The sequence below is a fragment of the Camelina sativa genome, chromosome 13 (assembly GCF_030686135.1).
Source record: "Camelina sativa cultivar CO46 ecotype springtype chromosome 13, ASM3068613v1".
Classification (NCBI taxonomy): Eukaryota; Viridiplantae; Streptophyta; class Magnoliopsida; order Brassicales; family Brassicaceae; genus Camelina; species Camelina sativa.
Genome location: NC_141892.1, coordinates 20790625 through 20815949, shown reverse-complemented (window position 1 = coordinate 20815949; position 25325 = coordinate 20790625). Strand labels below are relative to the sequence as shown.

Below are 25325 nucleotides of genomic sequence, written 5' to 3'. Positions count from 1 at the left end.
TTACTATATATTTAATCTAAACACTTTTTTCAATCCGTTTAATTCTCATCTTCCAACGTGTGGCAAACATCCAAATAATTTTTTTTCATTTTACACTCTATTTGATCTAAACACCTTTTTTTCAATCCGTTTAATACACATCATTTTATCTATGAGTCCATGACATCCAAATTAATCCATTATAAAAGGATGGTAGAGAGACGAAAGGAATAAATACCATACCTCTGTTCCTCTCTCAATCCACCATACTTAAATGCGTAAAGAAGATCTAGCTGTGCATTGCGATTGACACGCATCCAATTAGATATCTCCACGTAGTTACTCTCCTCAGAGTGGATAAGAACCCTTCTTTCTCTATATATATTTTATCACATCAACCGCTCTATTTCTGTTTTCCTTTCTGCAAAAATAATTTGGGGCTTTTCATATTAGGAGGATTTCTGATTGTTCTTAAAACCTTTGAATTCGATCACCATGGATGATGATGGGTTACTCGACTGGGAGCTTCTTCATGGGTCTGATACAGAATCAACTGATTCGATCATATCAGAGAAGAGTTCAAGTGTTAACGATGTCGGTATGATTATTCTCTCTGATCATTTCTCTGCTGATAATCTCGTAGCTGAATCGGGCGATTCTTTCCGGGTTGATTACGGGTCGGAGCCTCCGAATCGGGTTGATTTGGGTTTGGGTCAGTTCAGTGTTAATCTATTGGGTGATGATTATGTTAGAAGTGAATTAGGGGTTTATGATGTTTTCGGTGGTGGTGAGGTTAGGTTGAGTGGTTTTGATGAAGCTGCAAATGAAAAGGATCTCGAGAGCGAGGCTGCAGCTGATGAAAGGCACGTTGAGAGCCAATCTGGTGTTGAAGAGCCTATTGAGGATTCGAGCAAGTCTTGGTCTGATTCAGGGGGACATGAATTGGTTTCTGGAGATTATAGGGTTGTGAATGGTGAAGATGAGATTATTTCGGGTAGTGTTGTTGCTTCTACTGAAGCGGGTGAAGGAAACGGAGGGAGTATTGTAGAAGTTGGAGCTGTGAAATCTGGCGATGAGGGTAAAAGCAGAGAGATTGTGTGGTGGAAGATGCCGTTTGTGCTTCTCAAGTACTCTATGTTTAAGATTGGTCCGGTTTGGTCTGTCTCTATGGCGGCAGCTGTGATGGGTTTGGTTCTCTTGGGACGCAGATTGTATAATATGAAAAAGAAAGCTCAAAGGTTCCATCTTAAAGTTACGATTGACGACAAGGTACACTATATTCAACTTTCAGCCTTGTGTTCACCATTTTGCTTGAAGTTGGTAAGCTAGTCTACAATGATTCGTTTTTAGGTTGCGTTGATACAATTGGTTTGAGTTGAGCAGTAGAATTTCAGGTTTAGTTCTTTAGTTTAATGATTGTCGTGTCCTGGCTTAAACTAAGGATACAATTTGTAGTTAATATGTGTTCTTGTAATTTGTCTGTTTCAAGAACAAAAAAAATGTGTTAGGGAATCACCCGTAAAACGTACTGAAATTTGATATTTTCCATAGCTCACAGCTCTTTTGCTTGTTATTTGTTTGGTGGTGTTTTCTTCTATCATTATCACGTCTTGGGTTGTTTGTAATCTGTGCAGAAGGCGTTGCGGGTGATGAGTCAGGCAGCCCGACTCAATGAAGTGTTCACAGAGGTAAGAAGGGTCCCTGTGATCCGCCCTGCTCTGCCATCTCCTAGCGCATGGCCGGTTATGAGCCTTAGATGAGAGAAGCCGATGTCTACAATACCTATACACAATGGAGAAACAGTCGTACAATGTCTGTCTCATTATGTTATGTATCAAAAGAATACAAAACCATGTGGTTATGTCGTACCTATCCATTAAGTAGTTTACCATCTTACGAAGTCGCTTTTGCTGAGTCTTGTCCCTGTCATGGGAGACACGCTAAGTGACAACTGTAGCAATCTATGTATTATTATGTCCAGACACTAAAAATCCCAGTTGGTAAGCGTTTTTATTTGTTTGATCTTAATCATATCACAAGCTATGCAGGCTTTTTGTATGGATGCCATCAGGGTTTTAAGCGTTGAAACTATCAAGGAGAAGAAATAAACACATCTTATTAAGATGTGGACAACACTCGAAGTCGATAAAACCACTAGAGTACTGCGTAGGAAATCCCACTTTCGTCTATAAACTCTTGTTGATACTTCAAAGTTCAAAACATAAGCAGAAAACAATGTGAGAGAGTTACCAAAAGCCTCGGAAAGCAAGAAAAACACGATGAACTTTGTGTTTTTGGTATAGTTTTTTTTTTTTGTTAAACAAACGGGCTAGCCCATAAAAAGGCCCAAAAAGCCCAAACTTTAGAAACACACAGTCGAGCCTACAAAGTTAATCTCAGTTGTTTGTGTCACCGCTCAGAGAGAGTCACAGCTATTGCCGGACGAGATTAAAAAAAAAAAAAGTTGTCTATTTTCTCTTCTTTCCCCAAACCCTAAAAAAGTACGCAGCTTTCCCCAGATTCATCGTTTCAAGAGATGGCGGAGGAAGAGGTTGTTACTATCCCTGCGACACCGGTCGATCTCAAGCGCAAGCTCGACGAGGTTGAGCCTGAGCAACATGCCGGCTTCGATAATGGCTCTAACGGAGATATATTAGATGAGAGCAAACCAGCTTCTGATTCTTCTCAGGCTAAGCGAGCCAAGCTCCAAGATGATGAAACTCAAGATGCTTTAGGTATTTCTTCTGATTCTTTCGCTTCGTGTGTAAAATGGGGGTTACAGTTTTGGCTATGTTAGTCTCACTTTTTTGTGTTTGTAGATAATGGGAAAACACAAGAAAATGGTTCTTCAGTGGAGGTTAAAGAAGAAGAAGAGCTTCAAGAACCTAAGGAAGAGGAAACTGAGGAACCAAGTGTACACAAGGATGAGAATCAAGATACTTTACCTCCTGTTGAGGAAGTTCAAGATCCCATTAATGCTGAAGAGTCTGAAAAAAATAAGACTTGTGGTGTAGATCAGCCAGCAGTTGAAAGTACTGTAGAAGAATGTAATGGTGGTGAATCTCAGAAAGAGGTTGATGAAAGTAGTAAGGAATTGAATGAGAAGGAGATTGGTGAAGAAGAAAATAAGGAATTGGGTGGTGATAATTCTCAGAAGGAGGTTGATGTTACTCATTCCACTACTCGTAGGATTGATGTCCCAAGTTCAAAGGTAATATGATTTATTTGGTCTCTGTTCTGACTAGTCTGTTGAGTATTATCACAATGTCTTACTGTAAATTTGTCACTGACGTATTATCACAATGCTTTGCAGGTAGGTATACTGATTGGTAAAGGCGGGGAGACTATACGGCATCTTCAGTTTAACTCGGGTGCCAAAATCCAAATTTTGAGGGATTCAGAAGCTGATCCGAACTCTGCGCTAAGACCAGTTGAGATCATTGGAACTGTTGTATGCATTGAAAATGCTGAGAAGCTTATCAGTGCAGTCATAGCAGAGGTTAACAGTTGTTTTTTTTCTCCCATCAGTTTTGGCTTCTTCACCTACACAATCTTTGTAACTCTTAAGATAATATTTTCTTCTGCTACTACCTTAGGCCGAAGCAGGAGGTTCACCTGCCCTAGTTGCGAGGCGTCATCTTGCCACTCATGCGATTGGGATTCCAGAACAGATAGAGATTAAAGTTCCGAATGATAAGGTACTCCCAATTTTTTTAGCATCAATGTAATCATACCTAATCCGGCTTCAACTGACAGGTTGGTCTTATTATTGGCCGAGGTGGGGAGACAATCAAAAACATGCAGACAAGGTCTGGAGCACGTATTCAGGTGGGGTTACTTTTATCTGATGTTAGGACGCGTTTTTTTACCATGACTCAATCTATGTGAAAACTGATAAAAAAATTTCTGTGTAGTTAATACCTCAACATGCGGAAGGTGATGGTGAGAAGGAGAGGACTGTCCGTATTTCTGGAGATAAGAGGCAGATTGACATAGCAACGGACATGATAAAAGAAGTTATGTATCAGGTTTGTTTCTGATACTATTTGCTCTCAACGATGCATGTGTTTTCATTCATTCTTGAGTTTGGTTTGTTGTATCGTGTGCCTGAAAAATCGTTCATTTTCTGAATGCTGCTGTGTTTTCGTTTCGTCTTTGGTCCATGGTTTATCTGGTTGGGATGTTATATTATGATATGGTGGTACCTGCTACCGTCTTTAGTTTTACTATGCAAACACTTTGTTTGAGCTGAGAGATATGTGCGCTTGCTTAAAGTGTTTCCATCATCTGGTTTAGTATTTTATTTTCATGTTGTGCTGTTTAAGATGGGGATTTCTTCTCAGATTTATGTTGCTTTCCTGGGAATAATGCTACGCTATGAAATCAATGTTACACTCCATCTTTTAGCACGTATGGAAAACGTTTGCAGTAGTCTATTAAGTGCTCTTAACAATACCATCTCCTAGGTTCATTAGATAGCTGCATCTTCTTTGAACGCACCCCTTAAGGAATAGTTGATCTGCTGCCAAAAAGGTTAGCTTGCAAAAACAAACATGTGCGAGTGTACCATAATGCTCAGTTAAACCTGTTAAGAACATCATATGTTCTATCCTCGATATCGGTTGCCATGATTTTTTTAATATTAAAGGTGCCGTTCTCGAATTGGTGTTGGCTTTAAAAATGCAGATTTCGCTAGTACCGTTCACTTTGGGGTCAGCATTGCCTCGCTGGTGTTCAGTAGACTGATGTCTGCAGAAGAAGGTATCAGACATTGTTATTCAGGCTTGCAGGTTTGAGACTTACAACTCCAGGACCAATACTGATAACTTTAAATCTAGGGAAAATGTCCATAATTAATGTCTTTGAAGAAAGCTTTATCTGGAATATTGTGGGCCAATGCACACCTATTGTTTACCATTGAGATTGGGAGATTTTTGTAACTCCATTTGCAACCTAGTGTAAATAAATTGCATAAGATATGCCTGAACTTGCATGGAATGGCTTAGGGGAGAGTGTAATGGGGAATTTGCTTTAATATGACATCAAGATCTAATTTTATTTGTGTCAAGTACTGCAGTTCCAATTATTCTATGGTGCCAAACTGAGGCAAAAAAATTTCTGTTCACTTGAAATATTTATTAGTTTGACATGTTATCTGTAGGATTATAGCTGTCACTGCATCTGTGGCATGCTTCTGATTTTCATTTGGCCGGACTGCTATAATAAAATCCTTCTTGTTCTTGTTGTCTTGCTATGTTCTTTGATCACTTTTGTGTAATATCTGCAATTTCATCTGCTTTGTCCTAGTAGAATCATGTTTTTATGATAGCATCACCTACTGTTTATAATGTTATCCCATCTTTATTGTCTCTGATGGGATGTTTTATTGTTGTTCTGTTTGTAGGATGCAAGGCCATCACCCTATGCTAATGCTGGTGGTTATAATCAGCCTCCCTACCGACCCCGAGGGCCTGGTGGTCCACCTCAATGGGGTTCACGAGGTCCTTATGCTCCCCACTCAATGCCCTATGATTACCACAACCGTGGACCGTATTCATCTCAAGGTTCACATTACAATTCTCCCGGTTACGGTGGTTATCCTCCACAGCATATGCCCCCTAGAGGTGGATATAATACTGGTTGGGACCAAAGACCTCCACCTTCTGGTCCTTACGATTATTATGGTAGACAAGGAGCTCAAACCTCTGGTCCAGTTCCACCTCCTGGCCATGCACCTTCTCCTGCCTTGGGTGGTCCCCCTCCTTCCCAAGTAAGTTATGGTTACGGTCAGAGTCACGGCCAAGAGTATGGACATGCTGCTCCTTACTCTCAGACCGGTCATCAGCAGACTTATGGGCAGATGTATGAACAGCCCAAGTATGACAATAATCCTCCGATGCAGCCTCCTTATGGAGCTTCATACCCACCAGTGGGTGGTGCTCAGCCAGGCTATTCACAAATGCAGCAACCTGGTGGTAGGCCTTATGGTATGCAACAAGGTCCAGTCCAGCAAGGATATGGGCCTCCACGGCCTGCAGCGGCAACTCCTTCCGGTGATGTTCCTTACCAAGGTGCAACTCCAGCAGCAGCAGCACCGTTATATGGCAGTACCACTACCAACATGGCTCCACAACAACAATATGGTTACACGTCAAGTGGTGGGCCAGTGCAACAGCAAGCATACCCTTCCTATAGCTCGGCTCCATCTGACGGTTACAACAATGGTACACAAACACCTGCAACTGGTCCAGCTTACCAGCAACAAAGTGTTCAGCCAACTTCTTCCACTCATGACCTGCCTGGTGCACAGCAGGCTGGAGCAGCTGGATATGGTGGGCAAGTAGCTCCAACCAGTGGATACAGTTCATATCCATCCTCACAGCCCGCTTATGGTACTGCTCAGACCCAAAACAGTGGAAACTATGGTTACAACACAAGCTCTCAAGATCCTAACTACGGATATGGTGCAGCACCGGGAAGCCAAACAGCTTATTCACAAGCAGCAACTAATCAAGCAGGATATGAGCAACAGCCTGCAACTCAACCTGCAGGGTATGTGACTGCTCCAGGGAGCACACAAGTGAATCAGTACGATGCAAGCCAGGTGTACGCAGCTCCACGTTAAGAGAATCAACCAATGTTGCAAAGTTGCTAGACCTGCTGCACTCACGCAGCTGGAGTCTAAGACAGTTTCTTATGAAAAGGTGGATCTGATTCGTCTCTGACTCCTTCACCTTGAATGCTTTATTGTAATCCCTCTATTAACCTTTAGATGTTGAAATGTTGTTGAACTGTTGCTGATAGTTTAAGCTCTTATATTTATTTTCGTTGGTCATGCTTTAAAAGGAGATTTTATACTTCTCGAAACCAGTGACAATATCGTGACTAGTTAGTTAGTTCTCAAAACCAGGAACAGTGTTTTAGATTTTGTTCCTCGTTTAACAAGAAAAGTATATACACAAGATAAATAAACATGTGATGCAAAAATGTTGCATCCGGGACTTAGAAATAAGTTCGAGGTCACTAGGCTATAAGCGGAGTGTATTGAGGACGGCCTCATACGTGTCTTGGAGGAGGCTGCTATGTACATTGCTCGTCGGTGCTATTCTCACAAAACGAGCCACATCTTGGAACCCTTTTTGCTGTCTTAACAACAAATCACTTTCCTCTTCTTCTTTTCCTTCCACTAACTTTTGCTTCTCTTCAAACGATCCAGTTCGTGTCAATGCCCATTGTATAGCCCATATAGCAAGAGGTCTCATGTAACACAGAGATCTGAATTCGTCATTCATGTTCCACGCTTCTGGTGTCTGAAACGAGCAACTGCACCGACACACCCAAATCCACGATAGAAGAAGAAAGATTTTGTAACTTTTGTTTTGTGTAGTGAAACAATCAGACCACGATCAGACCAAACAGCCTCGTAGATTCCACTTGCTGTCTGAAACCCTTTGTCTCTTTCTCCTCCTTGAATCATACAAGCTGCAACAGAGTAAGTAGTCCCAGCCTGTTAGGGGTAAGCCCGTAACCTAACACAAGGTCCAGCCCATAAAAAGACCCAAATAAACCTTCAGGAAAAGAAGGGGTATTTTGGTCTTTGTAATGGACGAACCGACATAATTCCTATAAAAGCAGGCGTACGGCGTTCGATTAAGGGGGAGAAAAAAAGACAAGGACAAAAGGTACGAATAGCAAGTACAAGGCTTTCACCCGTTAAAGATTAGAAGCGAAGGATTCGAAGACTCGTCCGTCGAACTCGTCCATTCGAACTCGTTCATTACTTGCTAACTCGTCTAAGTTGTATTGTAACCCGTCTTTTGTGCTTCGACACCGATTAATAGAAGAAAACTTCGACCATCCTTTTACCGAACTTAAACATTCTAATTGTGACTGATTTGGACATCAACCCAGCCCAAACCTCCTTTGAAACCAACGAGTTCGTATCCACTTGTCCATCCGGAGACATCCCGTTCACTGCTCCACGTGTCCCTCCTCTCACTTTCATCACATTGAACTCATAGATCGTCTCTAGTGCTTTCTTTATCCATTCCTCTTTCGTTATCGGCTTCAATCCACATGCTCTCGCATACCTACGAAAACACAGAAGACCGCTACTTTAATGCCGTTGGGATTTGGGAACAGAACTGAGAGATGTAAACGCAGTGGTTGAGTCTTACTCTTACCATTTTCCAGCCAACTGATCAGCAAGAATTGAGGAGCTAGACCCCTTACCACTATCGTCGTAATTGAAGTAGGAACCGTTCCATAGCTTCTTGTAAACGCTTTTCGCCTTTTCATACTTTGCATTGAAGTAAATGGCAACAGCGTTTTCCCCAACAATACTAGCAAACTCAGACGCAGCTTGAAGAGCAGCGACCCAGAGACCGCCACAATAAGCACTAACCCCTGTAACACTCCAAGCATCGTATGTCTGATCCGGAAACCCTTCCTTTTCAATCATCCCGTCCTCGTCCTTATCAAACTGATCTTAGTAAGCAACTGCTGTGTAAACAGACGGCCAAACCGCTTTCGCAAAACCCTGATCGTCGGTCGCAACCACGTCTCTGTAGACTTGAAGAACAAACTTGGCGTTCAAGTCTTTCCAACGATCCGTATTGAAGAAGTTATATACATTTAGTTCAAGCCACGGATCGTTTAGACCTATATCGTGAGGAACAGATCCAAGAAGTTTTCTTGGAACCCACTAGCCAGAGCTCATGATCTTTTTATTGGTGGGATCTTGAAACAAAACTGTTGCTGCAAAGTCTCTTTGGATGCTGAGTGCGAGCTTAGGGAAGAGACTAAGAAGTGCAAATGAAGAGTAGAAGTGAACGTCGTAAGTGTTGTACATTAGATACTCAATTCCTTCGAGGTAGATGAACTGCCCAATGTTCTCTTCCGCGTTCGAGGATTGAGGAGAATGAGTCTGCTCACAGACCGCATTGATTTTCTTGAAGAGGTCTATAACAATGTTGTTCTGTTCTGTATTTATAATCTTGCTTCTTTCATTATTTTCCTTGGGAGGCAACCCATCTATGGATAGTGAAACAAAATATTCAAGAAAAATTATACAGTTGTTTGTTTGTACATTATAACTAAATTACCTGTCCAGATAGTTCCTCCGGAGTTAAAATAGTATAGTTCGTTGAATAGAGTAACTCGGTACCTGAAATATTAATCGGTTATTGATTGCGGAGCAGAAGAGAAGCTTCAAGGCAATTAAAAATAGAGTTTACCAGTCAGGAAGTGTAGTGTCTGAAAGAATAGGGCTTTGCCATGATTCAATCTGAGACTCCCAGTCAACATAATCTTGTGTTTCAAGAAAAATAAATTAACATCATTTGAGACTTTTTTAGCAAGTCAGAAGAAACCAAAGACAATAGCTAGTTCAGTACGTACTCAGAAGAGCGTCTCGAGCCATTTTCACTGCTGCGTCGCCTAAGTTGCCATAGAATTTTGTGTATCGTCTGTAAAGTATAAGGATTCACATTAGGTGAAAAAGAAACTAGAAGTATATATATTCATGAGAGATTTTTGAATCAATAGGTTGTACCTGTGGTAAGTCTTTTCATTGAACCGCACTTCAGGACAGTCCCATGAGAGTGAAAACGTGACGGTACGGTCACTACCTGGAGGAACATTCACTTTAGCAGCTACGGCTGCTCCAATGGATGTTCCAGATCTCGAAGGTGAACCTGGCTCGCTGGTTAACCCGTCGAATGATTTGTTCTAAAAGAGAGTTCAAAAACATTCAGAGACCTTTTTTTGAATAGATTTGGAAGAACATTGCAAGAAAAGAGAACAAAAAGATAACACCTTTTTAATCTCATCCCACATCTCTTTGGCTGTGGTTTCTTTAGGAGAATGACCAGAAACTAAGAAGCATGGACACTCAGAGACATGAACATCCTCTGTTTCTTGCGCTGCAATGGCGTAAGTAACTGGCGGGTGTCCATCGGCCGTCCTGCAAGTGATCAGTGAGTCTTTTAACAATTTAATTCCATCACATTTGTAATATATCGACACAAAATCATCCGGAAACCGCCAATAAACCCCGGTTCAAAGGCCTAAAACAGAGGAATTTTCAGTAACTTAAGGCTCAAGTAAAAGAAGTTTACTTGTGATGTAAAGCTCTTGCATGAACTCCATCTCTTTCCCTGATATATCACACCATTAAAATGGGTTTCTTTTGTGAGAAACAAAGATCAAAAGCTGTGACAATAGACTTTGAAATATAGATACTTACATTATTGTTGAGTTGTAGTGTTCTCCACTTAACCCAGAAGCTCCTCCAACTGAGTTCTAAGTAAAGCACACAGACATAAATGGTCTTGAATATTCAAATACATGAAACAGATAGATATCATTTTTGTTTGAGATTAGTGTACCTCCCAAGTAAAGAGCAAAGTAACCGTTGCTTCTTCATTCCCAAGGTTACTCACCTGTGAAACATTAGCCAAAAATGTACAATTTTTATGATCTCCTGAGATAATAAAGTCATAAAAAGAACATCTTCTCGAGATATTCTTACCGTAAACTCGAAAACCGATACTGGAAGACTGCTTTCTTTGTAATTTTGAGGTATAAAGGGAGAAACTTGACGAGTAACTATTCTTAGTTCAGGGTCAGGCTCTGTTCTCCAAAGTTAAAAGACATTTTACTATAACCTTTTAGCAATCATGAATCTGATGTACATTTTGATGTATAACGAACCATGGTTAGATTCATTTTATACCGTTGTAAACGGTCCAAGACCTAGGATACAGAGCATGATACATAGACTTATCCCCTTTCATGTTCCAGTCCCATGATTCTATTCCTAAATCCTCTGTTTTACTGCTACATAGAAAACATAAGTTATTATAATTAGCAACAAAGTTTGTGTTTAAATGATCCATGGAAAGCTATTAAATGGCCTTACTTCACAGATTCTGGCTTTGTTGGGCATAGTACAGTTGAGTAACTCACGCCACCGGGTCTCGAAACAAAAACCTAATCATTACCAAAACGTCGTAATCAAAAAGCATGCATCTTTGTGATATTAGTAAGTGTCAGAACATGTAATATATACTTACAGAGAACTGGTTTGTGAGGATTGGAGCTTCTTCACAAACTTTAGGGAAGAGCTTAAACTGCTGAAACTCACCATTGTAACTCCTTCCGATGCTTCCTCCACTAAAACATTTTGTGTATTGAAAACATTTCTAATAGAAAGATCAACATGTTGCTTATAGAAAACTTATATCATACCCAATTCCACCTAATGGGACGCCATGGTTGCCTATTACATGACGCTTTTTGAACATATCGTACATCGAAACCTAATCAAGAAATCGAAGTTTCAGAATTTGGTGTTAAAGAACAAATGTTTTTTGTTGTGAATACATTATAAAACAACTCACTTTTCCTTTAACAGCTTGTTCTTTAGTGTAACGCCACAATCTGTAGCCTATTGGAAACTTCAGAAAAGCCACACAAAGAGATAAAGAGAGAAACAAGTTTTAATATCTACAATCATCTGAATAAACTTTAGTCACATTGATTTAGCTTATAACTATAAAAAATGATGTACCAGATCAAGAAGATCTCTTATAGTCATCTTGAACTCAGAAGGGTTCTTTACGTTGCTGTTCAACTTCCTTTGTCATGTTACTTGAGGAAGTCTCTCATTCCCAATCTAAAAAAATTGTAAATCAAAATTTGCTTAACATGTATGACTAAAATCAATAAGCTAGCTAACAAAAAGTTGTAGCCTTTTAGTACCAAATTTTTCATGTTCTTTATAACTAACTATTAAGAATTCCAAAAAGATGTTTTGATAAGTTTTTTTTTTTTTTTTGGTGGCGAAGATAACAGAAGCAAAAGAAGGAATATATAGCAAGATGAGGCGCTTAGACGCCAGCCGCCACGAGCTAGGCGGTGGTGGTAACGAGGTGTTGCCACTTCGTGGATAGCTGTCACTTTCCCTAATCTAGGAATCATTCACTCTTGTATTATGTTCTTTAATTAGGATGTAGAATTGTAATATTTACTATTTTAAATACCAAACTAATTATTCTTGAACCCTCTAAGACAAGATTATAAAAATGATTTGGCGGTAAAAAAAACCATTAATAAGAAATGACGGAACAAAAAATGACGACACAAATATACATTTGATTTTAAAAGATGGTGGTACAATAATTTTTTAAAAAAAATATAAAATTAGGAAAAAAGTTATATAATCCCATACATTTTTAAGAAATGTTATAGTATACTATTTCCGCCTATTTACAGTCTCAAAATGATTAATTGCGGTACCAAGTGGTAATCTAAAATTTTGTACTATCAGTATCAGTCATTCTATTTTGTATCATCAACTTTTTACCAGCTTATTTTACTACAATGTATATAAGTTAATAAATATTTATTTATATCTATATCTCATTAATTTTACTAATAAAAGTTTATAAATATGTTTAAAAACGTTACTGTTGAAAATTCACTTGGTGGATGTATAGTATTAGTATCATTCGTTTAATATATAAATATTCCCAAGATTACCTTCCATTATATTCGAGATAGAGACAATACTATTATTCAGGGTAGACGACAGCTGATACTAATATATTATATATACAGTATGTTTTTCATCTTTTGCTTTAATATTCTGTGATAAAGCACTCTTAATCTTATTCGATTATTATGTTTAGTATTGGAATTGATTCTAATGGTAGTAAACTTCATAATAAACCAAGACAAGAGGTTAAAAAACTACAAGAACGAAAACTTCAAATATAACGTGCAATATATAGTATAATTGTAACCGACAGATGTTGACGAAGGAAAAAAATAAAAATAGATGACAGTGACATAAGAGTTCACATTCTTCATTACTATTTAGGAAACGAGTGGTCCAAAACTATTAATATTAGACACGTAATTTGATTGACGTTGCAAACTGACTGATATTTTATTTTTTCTTCTTCGTCTTTTAGTAAGAAGAAAAAAAAAACAAAAACAAAAAGACTGACAATTTATATAGATCTTTTACAAATTCTGAAGTATGATTGAAAACCAACCATACGTACTTGATTATGGATAAGTGATCAAAACCAAAGTTGTTCATGTTCAGAACAAATATGTAACATGAGAGAAAATATTAAATTACCATTTGAGTTTGGAATTCGCTTTCCGAGTGACCGTTCTTCATCTTTAATTAGTTACCTATATAAGGAGATTAAAGGATTCACTGGTTATGCAAAGAGTTTATATAACACATGGAACAGGAAGCAACAATAAAAAATACATGAACTTGCAAAAGCTTGAAAAGTATCATGAAGGGTTTAAATTTGAGATCAACTATCAATGGTTTTGGAAGAACGAAGAAGATGATATCAGTTATTGAGAGCAAAAATACAACTCTATCAGTGGCTATCAAACAATATGGTTACTATAAAAAGAAACTAGGAAACGCATGAAACTGATGATTGACATAAAATATATGCATGACCACGATCACAATAATATTTAAAATAAAAAAGTAAATTTTTTTACCAAAGGAGTCTGAGTTTATCAGTTGAGAGAGAGAAGGGGTTTATATAACGAAGATAAGCATGCTTTGAAGCAAGATATGGAATTTTTCTTTGATGGAAAGATAGGGTACGGTAGGCCCTCGGTTGGTGACGTTTGGCAAATTGTAAAATCCAAAAACATATACGATATACCAGTACTGATGATATATATTAATTATCTTCCTACAATAAGAAACTATATTATAAAAGTCATAAAACATAAACGTGTTTTTTTTTTGTCACTTTGTAATATACGATGCTCTTATCATTCACATCAATCAAAAGAGAAAAAAAAAGAAGAAGATTTGATATTAAAAAAAAAAAGATGCAAGAGCATTTCACATAAAATTTTGAGTTTTCCAATCTCATAATTATTAAAAATTATATTGGCATAATCATACTTTTAAAAGTTGTTAAAATTTTTATCATTCAAGTTTCTACTTTGTCGGCTATGTATATAGTTTATATCATATAGTTGTATATAGAAACATCAATGTATTAATTTGTTCATTTTGTTGTAGATATATCATCCAGTACATATTAGTTGTGGCCTTTGTGGGTGACACTAAAAAGCTAGCCGGACGACTGCTCTAAACCCGTTGGCCCGTTCGCCGTTGCATTGGATTTGTCGACAATATTTTCGTAGTCCTACGATTAGGAGAATAAACCCGACTAGAGAGCAAAACCCCAGCCGCGTGTATTCATTCTACTTTTCCAATAAATATCGACGCTTTGTGTGAGTCATATTAACCAGTTTTGGGCCTAAGGGCCTAAAATGGCCCAAAAATATATAAGCCCAGTCCAATTTGCCTTCGTCGAGGTGTCACCTTCCTATTGAAACGACTGAAAAAAAAAAAAAAAAACGAGAAAAATGGAGAAAAGCGAGCGTTGTAGACAAAGAAGAACTGTTAAAGATCTGTGAGGTTACTTACTTACTACTATATTCGCATTTGATCTGTTCTGAATTCAACAAATGGATTCTTCTTCAAATTTAAATCCGCTTCGTGAAGATACCTCAGAGGAGGATCATGTAGTAGAACCAATAGATGAAGCTCCGGCGTCTGTCTTCGCCGCTCGTCCTCTTCGTCCTCCTTCCACGTCAGTCAAATTCAACACTGATTTCGTTTCTCCAATCGTCAACTGTACAAATCTTACATCGTGTATTGAAAAAATTGAAATTGTTTTTTGATTTTTTTTTTTTGGGATTCAGGAGTTCGTCGGAGAAGTATTCGCCTGTAGAATGGACAAGCTATTTCGATAAAGAAGATGATGTATCAATCACTGGATCTGATGATGTAACGCTTTAACGAATTGCTTCTTAATTTTCTCCAGAACGTTTTAGTATTGTTCTCTCTTTGGCTCTCTAATGGAGTGTGTGTCGTTTTAGGTGTTTCACGTTTATATGGCTGGAACTGAAGGACCTGTTGTACTTTGTCTCCATGGTGGTGGCTACTCTGGGTGAGTGTTTTTTTTTTTATATCCTTGGCTCTTCAGTTTAAACTTCACTGATGAGAGAACTCGCTGAATATGTATGGAACTTAAGACAGGCATGTACTCTATAATAGTTTCCATCTGTTCTTTCTTGCTAGGCTTTCGTTTTCTATAGTGGCAAGTAAAATCAAGGAGAAAGCAAGGGTGGTTGCCATGGACTTGAGAGGACATGGTAAATCGGTTTCAGAGAATGAATTGGAGTTATCGCTCGAGGTATAACGTTTTTTACTAGTCTGGATTGTGCTCATTTGATTTTTATACATTAGCTGGTATTTGAGAATCGAGACTTATGTAGTAAGATGGGAAATGCAGACAATGAGCAATGATGTTTTGGCTGTGATTAAGGAATTGTATGGAGACTCTCCTCCAGCTATTGTCCTAGTTGGTCACAGGTTTTTTTCTTTTCCATTTTGTTTGTCATATTTGTATGCTGTTTTTGATCTCTTTTATAAAGTGTAAACGGCTTCAATATTTATTAAGTGTGCCTGGGAATATATCTTACACATGTAACATATGTTATAAAGTTTAAGATTTTTAGTTGTCTATGATCTACTTGGTACAATGTTTCGTATACTGAACCTATGATTGTGACTTCAATTCTTTAGTAAGGAATAAATATGGGCTCCCTTTGCTACATGATTGTAGTGATAGACGCATGCATAAATCTTTTGTAGAAGTAGTGTAATACAGTTTTCATAAATTGGTTTCATGTTATTAACATACAGCATGGGAGGTTCGGTCGCTGTGCAAGTTGCCGCAAACAAAACATTGAGTAGTTTGGCTGGGCTTGTCGTTGTGGATGTTGTTGAGGTTTGCTTTCTGATAGAAAAGTCTCATATGTTTTTCACTTGGTCGGCACTCTTGTGAGATGAACTGATCAAAGCACTTTCATTGCAGGGTACTGCTATTGCCTCGTTGATTCACATGCAGAAAATTCTCTCAAACAGAATGCAGCATTTTCCTAGCATCCAAAAAGCAGTAAGCAACTTTTAAACACTTGGTTGAATGAATACACAAACAAGACATCTAGCAATATTATGTGTCGTTTTATGGCATTAATATATAGTGTTTTACTTCTGGTCTTTCGGCTGTGATATTTTCTTTTGTTGAATCCTTGTTGATGACAAATTTGGCCTTTCAAGGCTTCCCTCATTGCCTTGATTTCTTTAGATTTAGCTAAATCTGCAAACAACTATTGATTATTTTTAGTAAAGTTTTGTTGGGTTTGCCATCTTTAACGTAATGTATAATTTCTGCAGATTGAATACAGCGTTAGAGGAGGGTCGTTAAGAAACATTGATTCTGCTCGTGTCTCCATCCCCACAACTCTCAAATATGATGATTCAAAGCAGTGGTGCGTATCTCTGTTACTGATAGTAACCATTTTGAGGTATTCACATGTTTGCTTCCTAATGAACCTTTTGTCCAGCTATGTATACCGGACGCGTCTAGAGGAAACAGAGCAATATTGGAAAGGCTGGTATGACCCTCACTACCTCTTGTTTTAATTCAGTAAATCACTGAGCACAACGCAGATTATCTTGGCCATATTTGGTCACCCTGAGTGAGATCTTGTTAGTAATCTGTCATCGATATGTAAACATAAGCTAAGGCTATTAGGTTGTTGATACGGTCGAATAATAAGAGTTATTAGTTACAACAGTTAGTGTTGTGAATCCGAGTGTAAACGTATATACGATTTGCAGATACGATTAGGCAACAGTTAGTGTTGTGAATCCGAGGCAACTAACATTGAATCATAAACTGTCTTTCAAGGCAACTAACATTGAATCATAAACTGTCTCGGATTCACAACACTAAACTGTCTAAACAACTATCTTTAGATTCAATGTTAGTTGCCTTGCAGGTACGATGGTCTCTCAGAGAAGTTCTTGTCATCTCCTGTTCCAAAACTCTTGTTATTAGCTGGAACTGATAGGTTGGACAGGTAAATCTGTTTTTGTCCCTTTGGAACTCTGGCTAAGGTCTCAACTTGAGTTGGATTGAAATCTTTAGCCTGTCGTTATAATGGTGTTGTTAAATTGGATTAGGACCCTCACAATTGGTCAAATGCAAGGAAAGTTCCAGATGATCGTGGTCAAACACACTGGACATGCTATACAGGTAAAAATGCGATTGCCTAATGATTCTTACGTTGACTCTTTTTGAGCAATGATGATCTACGTGTATGCAGGAAGATGTACCGGAGGAGTTTGCAAACCTAGTTCTGAATTTTATATCACGTAACAGAATTGGGCCTAATGGTGTTGAGGTTTGTGTCAGTGTTGTGTATCTATATCAATTCTTTATTATTTGCAACTTTAGTCTTCAAAGTCTGATTATATATTCCGTTTACTTAACAGATACCAGGAATGTGGAAACCTTCACAACAGCCTAAGACTTGAATCAGCCGTCACCACCACCAGACAATGTCAAAGCCGTCGTGTGTTTTTCACTTGTTACGCTGTGTCAGCTTATGAATAACAAAAACAATCTCTAGCTCGTGTTATAGGATTGGATAATACAAGAAAATCAGAGTAAAAAGATCACCTTCGATATTTTTTCAATCTTTCGGTTTTATGCCCGGAGTTTTTAGATTTGATCAAATCCTGAAATGATCCTGTCGAACCACTGAAATGAAATTAATAGGTCAGTTTCTGTTTTTTACTTTTTTATTCATCTTTCTTCTGAGTTCGATGATCATTGTTCTCGAACGTGGAGGCTTTTTTTTTTCTTTTCAATTTTGCATGATATATATATCTCCTGATCTAAGTCCGACGTTTGATTTCATAGAAACCGGATCTGTGTCTCATCATAGATAATACCAAAGAGGTTTGTATATACAAAGAAGAATCATTATCCAGATTGATTGACGAGACGAGAGGAGATGATTAATTGAAATTAATTTGAAGATAAATTGAGCATTCTCCTTCTTCATCTTGGGTGGCATGCTTTTGTGTTTTATCTACGTTTTGTATTATGACTTACACATCAAATCTTCTTATTGAATTTGGATTGTGATCTTTGATATCAAAGAAGACTTTGAGTGGTTGTGGGTTGGCTAGTCCAAATGATAGGATAGCGCACGTATAAAATCTGTCAAATTATTCATTAAATTACTTGATTTGGTTATATCATGGAAGCTAAGGTAATATAAAAGTTGGGTTTTTTTTTTTTTTTTCGTTTAGGTTGTTTGTTAATTTGATAATGTTCTTGTTGTTGCTATTTATATATTGACACATTTAGTTGATAGTGTAATTATTTCCCATTTAATTATCATTATTATTTGTTGTTCTTTGGTCTTTTGTCAATTTGTTTGTAGCCGTTGGAATTATGTGCTGTTAGATATTTGTGTATATTTATTGGTCAGTATTGTTGTTATCAATCTCTCGTAGAAATGGAAGTTTGTGATTTCTCGATCGTTGGAAACATGTTTTTATTCTTATTAATCAAACAAGTTCAGTTAGAAAACGCATACATTTGGTTATATCGGAGAGCTTTTAGTGGCCATATGCAAATTTGGCTCGCAAGATCCTATAATCCTTCTCTTCTTAATTTTTAGTTTCCCTTATCTTTTATAAGCAAGCGTTTTTATTTTTAATTGTAGAAACAAGGCAAGGACACACAGACATTATATTTTTGTCTTACAATAACAGAAGCAATTGTTTGTTCAAAAAAAAAAACACAATAACAGAAGCAATCAAGCAAACATGTTTTATTCTTCACGCGTGGTTCTTACGATAACAGAAGCAAAGAGAAGTCGTCTTGGATATTTATGTTTCGGTGAGTGCGTTAGAACCCCAAGTGTGCGATGCTGTAAATTTCCAAAATCCAGATATAAGAGAATTGATAATGTTGTAGTTGTTTATTCTAAGGACGTGAACTATAATATGTAAAAAGTAGAAAAGACGAACCTGCACGAGATAGATAAGAATCATCGTCAGCCCCAACGTTCCAAGCGAAGTAACCAAGCAGACCGTTTTTCTTAGTGTATCTCACTTTCGTCACGATGCTCTCAATATCGTCGTACATAATCAAAGTGGTTCCATCAAAACAGTAATCTCCGACCACTGTCTGGTCATGACCCGGTTCTGCTTTGTGATACTTTATGAAAGTAATTATCTGATCATAGTTGATCGAACCGTCAGCTGAGACCGCTACTCCGGTGGTGGCCGCCGCAACATCAGCACCGTGATCCTTGTCGTTTGAGAGAGTCCAGGACTGTCCGAAGTATGGAAATCCAAAGACTGCTTTCTTGTCCGGAAGTCCAGCCTTAATCCACTGTTTCAAACCGGAGTCGCCGCATGGACCTTTCAACAAAATTTTATTCAAGTTAAACAAAACAAAAATAATACTCATATTTGGATCAAACTTTGGACGGACGAACCGAAAAAAATCATAAGTTATGTTTTATAGTATAAACTTGACATACCTTCTGGCTTGGAAGGATGATTATACAGACCGGCGGGTGGACCAATGGTAGTGGAAGAACCGTAAAAATCAAAGGCAATAATATTAACCCAATCCAAGTTTTCTTCAATCAATTGAACCGGGTAGTGAGCCTCGAAGTAAACCGGGTAGGAACCCGACGTGTAAACTGGGCAGTAGTAAACTGCAGCCGTCAACAGCAAAGTCGGGTCTCCCGTGTGTCTGCTCTCGACCTCAACCGCTAATCGCCATTCTTCAAGTAGTGTCCCGAAGCTGATCATCTCCCGAGAACTGCTTGGGTACTCCCAAGCTAAATCTAGGCCGTTGAACCCGTACGATCGAGCGATCCTGATAGAAGAATCAATGAACGATTTTCGAGAACGGTGGTCATGTACCATGGACACAAACGCGCTTTTGTCCGCGTGTTTTCCGCCGATCGACAAGAGGGTCTGCACGTCAGGGTTTTTCTTCTGGACATCTTCAGTGAAGTTTGAGAACTCTTGTTCGTGACTTTCGGGGACAACGACTTTGTGGGTGTTAGGGTCGAGGTCCGCGAAGGCGCAAAAAAGGTGAGTGAAGAGACTTGACTCAATATCCGTGGGTGGGGATTGTGGGTGTGGGGTTTTATAATCACCGGGATACCAGTAGGAAGCTTTTACGAAGGATGAGGATTCGGGAGCCTGAGATTGAGAATCAGCCATTTTGTGGAGGCTCTTTCTACTAGAATGTTTTATATATCTTTCTTTGTTTGTTGTGACCTTAATTGTGTAGTGATGATACAAACTATAATGCTGCTTCCTTTGTTTATATAGAGGTTTTGGGAAGAGATATTTACAAATTTTAAAAGAAAACACAAAGTCAACTAATTTTTTTTTCCCTACGTTTATTGATTTGTGGATTTTAATTGATTTCTAAAGAAAAGTCTTTGTTAAATATTGTAACTTAGTACATGTTATACCATTAACTCAAAAACCATATTATGAAAAAAACTACATACACTATACAAAAGTCTTTGTTAAGTCATTCATATCATAGTTAACATATTTCTATTTCAAATATCTCTTATAAGTAAGAAAAAAAAAAAAAAAAAAAAACTTAAAAGTTATAATGACCAAATATCTCTTTTTTTTTCTTTTACTCTTCTAGATGAGACATTAACAATATGTGTAAGATATATTCAGCATTATGTCATCCTTTATAAATGATTAATCAAATATCTAGAACTAAACTATAATGTTGTTATTAAACAAAAAGTCACCTTCAAAACCAACTCCATCTTAATAATAGCAAAAAATTTTAGAATTTCATAATTATAAGTAAAAAAAAAAACTGTTTATGCAAAATATGTCCTCCAAAACTGTTTATCCCACATACTTTAGTCCTCTATTAGATTTTGACCCCCAAAAGACCAAAACTATGACCTGTTAGATTGAGCAATCGGGGATAAAATTTCGCAACTTACAATTCCAAAAATAATTTATTTTCGATCTAAAAGTATGTGGCGTTTAAATCAAAATTCAATCAAACCAAATTCTTAACCAAATAATTGACACAACTCGAGTCCTGACCTGAAATCAAACTCGATTGGAACTTTGTGAATCAATACAATAAAACTTCTGGGTTTTTCAATAAAACTTGTGGATTTCTTCTTCTTTCTACGGATCAATTTCTTCTTTTTCTTTCTATCACCCAATTTCAGTATTGATTTCTTCTTTAGCCGGAGACGATGGTAGTAGCGGCGGAGGTCTTAGCGGATTCGTCGGGAAGATTAACTCAAGTATCTGTAGCTCTTATATAAAACTTCTTGGTTTTTCACCAGATGATGACAGCTCAGTTTTTGTATTGAAGTAGAGACTGACTCATCAGAAAAAATCTGTAACCAATTAAATTATAACAATTAATACAACTCATCTTTTTTGCCAAGAGGGACGATCGATTTCTTCTTCTTTCTACGGATCGATTTCTTCTTCTTCTTCCTATCACCCAATTTCAGTATTGATTTCTTCTTTAGCCGAAGACGATGGTAGTACCGGCGGAGATCTTAGCGGATTCGTCGGGAAGATTAACTCAAGTATCCGTAGCTCTCATACATATCGATCGGCCTCTCGACAAATCCCCCTCCCTCCTACTTTTCATTTCCAGGTAACATAATTCTATTCTTTTATGTTTCTTAATTTTGGGGATTAAGAAAGATTTCTAGGCTGTGAATTTGAGATGGGTATTGATAAACTATGTGTTTGAAACTTGAAATTGAAGGAGATCGGAGGTAACATGTAAATTTTAGTCAATCGGAGGTACCATGTAAATTTTAGTCAACACCACCAGAATCTGTAAATTTTGACTAAAAGTAATATGAATACTTTGATTTGTTACACATATTGATCATGGTTAGGGAGTCCGGTGATCCCGCACCTAATATAGTTGAACACATACATGGTTTAACTCCTCAATTGAAAGATGCTCAGAAGAGAAGATTTTGTATGTAATGTGCATTTACTATTATCAATCTGTCAACTAAGCTTCCCAATTACACATATGATCATGTGTTTTCCCAATTATTCTTGGATGCATGATTTTGGCTCATTAGTTTTTGTTTTCTTTCTGCAGAGGATGATTTGGGGATTAGTTGTTTATTGAAAGAGTGTGTTGTATTGTGATGAACGAGAGTGTTACAATGAGTTGTCTTTTTTGTTTGTTTTTATGCCTTCTCCAACACCATGTTCTGTTTTTAATTTCTTTGTTAGGTAACAGAGATAAGAAACAAGATTTGGACATCCAAGTTCCAAAGAAGAAGAAGAAAGACTTGATTGCTGCTGTCCAGAAGGAGGAAAGTGAAAAACGGTACCAAATTAGCTAGAACCTAGCAGTTCTAACACATCAGATTCTTCTTAATCTGAGGAAGAGCAAAAGGTATAACACCAGTCTCAATATTTTAGAGTTTCATAATTCTAAGTTAAAAAAAAAAACTGTTCAAGAAACTATCTCCAGCCACATATAGTTTAGTCCTCTATTAGATTTTGACCCCCAAAAGGCCAAAAATATGACCTGTTATATTGAGCAATGGGGGATAAAATTTCACAACTTGCAATACCAAAAATAATTTATTTTCGATCTAGAAGTATGTGGCGTTTAAATCAAAATTCAATCAAACCGAATTCTTAACCAAATAATTGACACGACTCGAGTCCGGACCTGAAATCAAACTCGATTGGAACTCTGCGAATTACTTATAAAATCAACAACGTATATACATTTTACCAAGTTATACATCTAATAGAGTGGGATATTTTGTTAGTTAGTTTGTCCAACATTAAATTAATACACTAAAAAGAAAAGTAAAGTCTTTCAATAATAAAAATAGACTAGGTTATAGTCCATTGAATGATAATTAAAAGACTCGTTTATAGTCCATATATATATATATATATTTTTGGTCAGCCGAGCACTACTTAAAAAAAACTCTAAGGTTGGTTAGTCCATATATCTAACAAGTATATTTGTATAACAATGTATATATTGGTTGGCATAATTTTTTTTTTTTGTGTGGGTGTAAATGTTAAGAAGTCTATTTGTCCAATAATGTTTTAATTCACATGCATGACAATAATATCGTGACTAAATTGGATGTTAGAAATTTTATGATATATATATATATATATATATATATATATATATATACTTGTCATTTTATTAATAAGTATATTATTTTATGTATGATGGAAAATAATATATATTTATATATATATTATTCATCGATTTTAAGCAAATTTTCACCAAAGCTGAAGTATAACACTATCATTCTTTTTTTTTTTTGAAAAAACTTAACGTGAAAATACATTTATAGCTCTTAAATAGACAATTTTTTAAAACTTTGAACTACAATTTTTGTTGTTTCGTGGTTTTGATTTTGCAATTATATTCCTTTATAAGTTAGATTATCTAATTATTTTATCTCCATTGCAATATTCGTCCGTTGATAATGAAAATCATTTCTTTGTTTTCATTTCAAATTTATCCGAAAAATATAGTTACCTTTTATTCTTGTAAGAAATACATCTAAAAAGAAATATTGTATATATTTTAAGTGATATTTTTCCATAAAATTAATAGCTTACAAAAAGGTTATCTTATTATATAAAGTATGGTTTCAAAAGTTACTAACTTACCAGATCGTGATACGTGTCAATTTCAAAAGTTACTAACTCATAAGATCGTGAAAAATGTCAATTTTACACAAATGTCTAATTTTAAAAGAAAAGGAATATTAAAAAAAAACACGAAAAAAAAAAATATTACTCACAAAATAAATTATAAAAATAATCTTATGATAAAGATACATTCCTAAAGAAAATCCTTCTATAATAATTATATTTCTACAAAACAATCCTACGTTATATTGAATTCTTGGCCTAATCCTAAAAAAAAATATAAATATAAATATATGTAGTCTGTCATATCTTTGTCATATTGTAACATCCGCGAACCAAAATGTGTATTTTGGGGGGTGTCGGTCGACACCAACTTTTTTCTGGTTTGACCAGTATGATTTAATTGTCGATTTTGGTCGGTTTGGTTTGGGAAAAACCATTGAACCGAGCTATTTAAGTGTTTTGTCGACAAAAGGGTTTTGGGAAGTTTTATCTTGTCGCCGCTGCATTGTTTTGAGAGAAAAGAGAGAAAAGAAGTGTTCTTGAGCTTTTGAGAGGATTGGTTAGATTTCTTGGTTGTTCTTGAGAGATCCAAGGCTAGGAAGGTGTTAGAAGCTTGCTAGGAGGGTTGGATTCGTTGTTGTTGGTCAGAATCTTCCTGCAAAGAGGTGAGTGCATGAACATGACTTATCTAAGCTAAGATCTCTAGTTTTTCAGTGATTTGATTTTATTGTTTCCTTTGAGTTCTCTATGGTTTTTCGTGGCTGTTATGGCTGGGTTTTGCTTCTGAGGATGCATGGAGCGGATTGGAGAAACTTGGAGGCAAGATTCAGGAACAATAATTCGTTCAGACCGTCTTTTCCATCAATACGTGGTTGATGCATAAACTGTTATTGAGCAAGAACGTATGAAATTTTATGTGTATAACCAGAAAAAAAAACTTAGAGCAGATCTTTACAATAATGTATGTGATCCAGTTGAACAAGGGGATGCAGAATCAAAAACATTTACCATCAACGTTCACAGGCAGACCGCGATACATGGTAGAGAATTATCGAGACAAAATGGCAATATGTAGACGATATGGAAATCCGGACCTTTTCATTATTAGAACAGCAAATCCAAAATGGCAAGAAGTGAACGAACAAATAAAAAAGGCGGGAAATGAGAATGCAAATGACAGACCTGATATTGAATGTTGTGTATTTAAAATAACATTGGAAGAACTCCTTAAAGACCTACAAGATGGAGTCTATTTCGGCCTTATTACAGTAAGTAGAAATATAATTTATTACCAGATATTATCTTTTGTTATATTTAATAAAGATGAAGAAAAAATCACCGGAAAAACTACAGAAATCGTAAGAGATACAAATTATAGAAAATTGATTTATTGTATAAATTAATATATTTAGACTTGAAATTCAATTAACTGTTATTATGTTATTCATATAGATAAAGAGTAATTTGAGCGAAAAAATAGAAGATGTTTCCACATGTTTGCATTCAATTGTTGGAAATACTTATTTGTTCGAGAGTCAAGTTAAAATGTTTTATTTTGCATCATATCAAACTTTTACATTCTCAGAGATTGTAGACCAAATAAAGGTAAATATCATATATATTATGATGTGTTATTTTTGCTAAATACAAAATATTATTCCACTTAACATATTAATGGTTTGTCTTTATGTGTTTAGACAAATTCAAACGATGAAAACTGCGG

At 36.7% G+C, this 25325-nt stretch overlaps 4 protein-coding genes, 1 long non-coding RNA gene and 1 pseudogene across 10 annotated transcripts; 4 read left to right on the top strand and 2 right to left on the bottom strand.

The window, feature by feature from the left end:
• The first annotated feature begins 132 nt into the window (after nucleotides 1-132).
• LOC104737004 (uncharacterized) lies at nucleotides 133-2007 on the top strand. Its single transcript, XM_010457101.3, has 2 exons — nucleotides 133-1248; nucleotides 1614-2007. The coding sequence occupies exons 1-2, from the start codon at nucleotides 475-477 to the stop codon at nucleotides 1737-1739; spliced, it is 900 nt and encodes a 299-aa protein (XP_010455403.1). The 5' UTR covers nucleotides 133-474; the 3' UTR covers nucleotides 1740-2007.
• A 78-nt stretch (nucleotides 2008-2085) lies between these two features.
• LOC104737001 (uncharacterized) lies at nucleotides 2086-6824 on the top strand. Of its 2 annotated transcripts, XM_087481942.1 has the most exons (8): nucleotides 2394-2714; nucleotides 2799-3190; nucleotides 3293-3478; nucleotides 3576-3677; nucleotides 3736-3807; nucleotides 3894-4007; nucleotides 4666-4769; nucleotides 5384-6824. In XM_087481942.1, exons 7-8 carry the CDS (start codon nucleotides 4725-4727, stop codon nucleotides 6602-6604), a joined length of 1266 nt encoding a protein of 421 aa, XP_087338068.1. In that variant the 5' UTR covers nucleotides 2394-2714; nucleotides 2799-3190; nucleotides 3293-3478; nucleotides 3576-3677; nucleotides 3736-3807; nucleotides 3894-4007; nucleotides 4666-4724; the 3' UTR covers nucleotides 6605-6824. The 2 variants fall into 2 exon arrangements, with proteins under 2 accessions (XP_010455402.1, XP_087338068.1); XM_010457100.3 differs by lacking the exon at nucleotides 4666-4769 and having other exon boundaries at nucleotides 2086-2714.
• A 52-nt stretch (nucleotides 6825-6876) lies between these two features.
• On the bottom strand, nucleotides 6877-13322 carry LOC104737003 (uncharacterized; annotated as a pseudogene). The gene is made up of 20 exons (XR_015578348.1): nucleotides 13130-13322; nucleotides 11552-11656; nucleotides 11382-11438; nucleotides 11230-11300; nucleotides 11055-11154; nucleotides 10901-10971; nucleotides 10715-10818; nucleotides 10511-10611; nucleotides 10368-10421; nucleotides 10226-10281; nucleotides 10098-10136; nucleotides 9796-9943; nucleotides 9533-9708; nucleotides 9379-9446; nucleotides 9216-9288; nucleotides 9084-9145; nucleotides 8163-9012; nucleotides 7892-8069; nucleotides 7377-7486; nucleotides 6877-7305 (listed from the first exon to the last, which is right to left on the bottom strand). The product of XR_015578348.1 is annotated as an uncharacterized LOC104737003 (transcript).
• A 958-nt stretch (nucleotides 13323-14280) lies between these two features.
• LOC104737000 (uncharacterized) lies at nucleotides 14281-17590 on the top strand. Of its 4 annotated transcripts, none has more exons than XM_010457099.3 (13): nucleotides 14281-14630; nucleotides 14743-14827; nucleotides 14920-14990; nucleotides 15122-15236; nucleotides 15336-15415; nucleotides 15749-15833; nucleotides 15921-16001; nucleotides 16283-16377; nucleotides 16453-16503; nucleotides 16891-16971; nucleotides 17075-17147; nucleotides 17218-17295; nucleotides 17387-17590. In XM_010457099.3, the coding sequence occupies exons 1-13, from the start codon at nucleotides 14506-14508 to the stop codon at nucleotides 17426-17428; spliced, it is 1062 nt and encodes a 353-aa protein (XP_010455401.1). In that variant the 5' UTR covers nucleotides 14281-14505; the 3' UTR covers nucleotides 17429-17590. The 4 variants fall into 4 exon arrangements, 1 of the variants encoding a protein (XP_010455401.1); XR_015578347.1 differs by having other exon boundaries at nucleotides 14350-14630; nucleotides 16453-16789; nucleotides 16880-16971; XR_759673.3 differs by having other exon boundaries at nucleotides 14351-14630; nucleotides 16880-16971.
• A 1006-nt stretch (nucleotides 17591-18596) lies between these two features.
• LOC104736999 (class V chitinase-like) lies at nucleotides 18597-20545 on the bottom strand. The gene is made up of 3 exons (XM_010457098.3): nucleotides 19456-20545; nucleotides 18938-19333; nucleotides 18597-18837 (listed from the first exon to the last, which is right to left on the bottom strand). Exons 1-3 carry the CDS (start codon nucleotides 20150-20152, stop codon nucleotides 18797-18799), a joined length of 1134 nt encoding a protein of 377 aa, XP_010455400.1. The 5' UTR covers nucleotides 20153-20545; the 3' UTR covers nucleotides 18597-18796.
• Nucleotides 20546-20970: 425 nt separating this feature from the next.
• On the top strand, nucleotides 20971-22566 carry LOC147929789 (uncharacterized). Its single transcript, XR_015577634.1, has 2 exons — nucleotides 20971-21593; nucleotides 22196-22566. It is a non-coding gene; the product is annotated as an uncharacterized LOC147929789 (long non-coding RNA).
• Nucleotides 22567-25325: the final 2759 nt, after the last annotated feature.

Bases quoted from the DNA above. Each gene is read 5' to 3' on its own strand.
- LOC104737001 (XM_010457100.3), top strand. From the start codon at position 2,516: ATGGCGGAGGAAGAGGTTGTTACTATCCCTGCGACACCGGTCGATCTC. The intron at 3,479-3,575 runs GTTAACAGTTGT...CTACTACCTTAG, and splicing joins TCAGTGCAGTCATAGCAGAG to GCCGAAGCAGGAGGTTCACC. The intron at 3,678-3,735 runs GTACTCCCAATT...TTCAACTGACAG, and splicing joins TTAAAGTTCCGAATGATAAG to GTTGGTCTTATTATTGGCCG.
- LOC104736999 (XM_010457098.3), bottom strand. From the start codon at position 20,152: ATGGCTGATTCTCAATCTCAGGCTCCCGAATCCTCATCCTTCGTAAAA. The intron at 19,334-19,455 runs GTATGTCAAGTT...TTTTGTTGAAAG, and splicing joins TCATCCTTCCAAGCCAGAAG to GTCCATGCGGCGACTCCGGT. The intron at 18,838-18,937 runs GTTCGTCTTTTC...GGAAATTTACAG, and splicing joins TTCTTATCTATCTCGTGCAG to CATCGCACACTTGGGGTTCT.
- LOC104737000 (XM_010457099.3), top strand. From the start codon at position 14,506: ATGGATTCTTCTTCAAATTTAAATCCGCTTCGTGAAGATACCTCAGAG. The intron at 14,828-14,919 runs GTAACGCTTTAA...GTGTCGTTTTAG, and splicing joins CAATCACTGGATCTGATGAT to GTGTTTCACGTTTATATGGC. The intron at 14,991-15,121 runs GTGAGTGTTTTT...CTTTCTTGCTAG, and splicing joins CATGGTGGTGGCTACTCTGG to GCTTTCGTTTTCTATAGTGG.
- LOC104737004 (XM_010457101.3), top strand. From the start codon at position 475: ATGGATGATGATGGGTTACTCGACTGGGAGCTTCTTCATGGGTCTGAT. The intron at 1,249-1,613 runs GTACACTATATT...TAATCTGTGCAG, and splicing joins AAGTTACGATTGACGACAAG to AAGGCGTTGCGGGTGATGAG.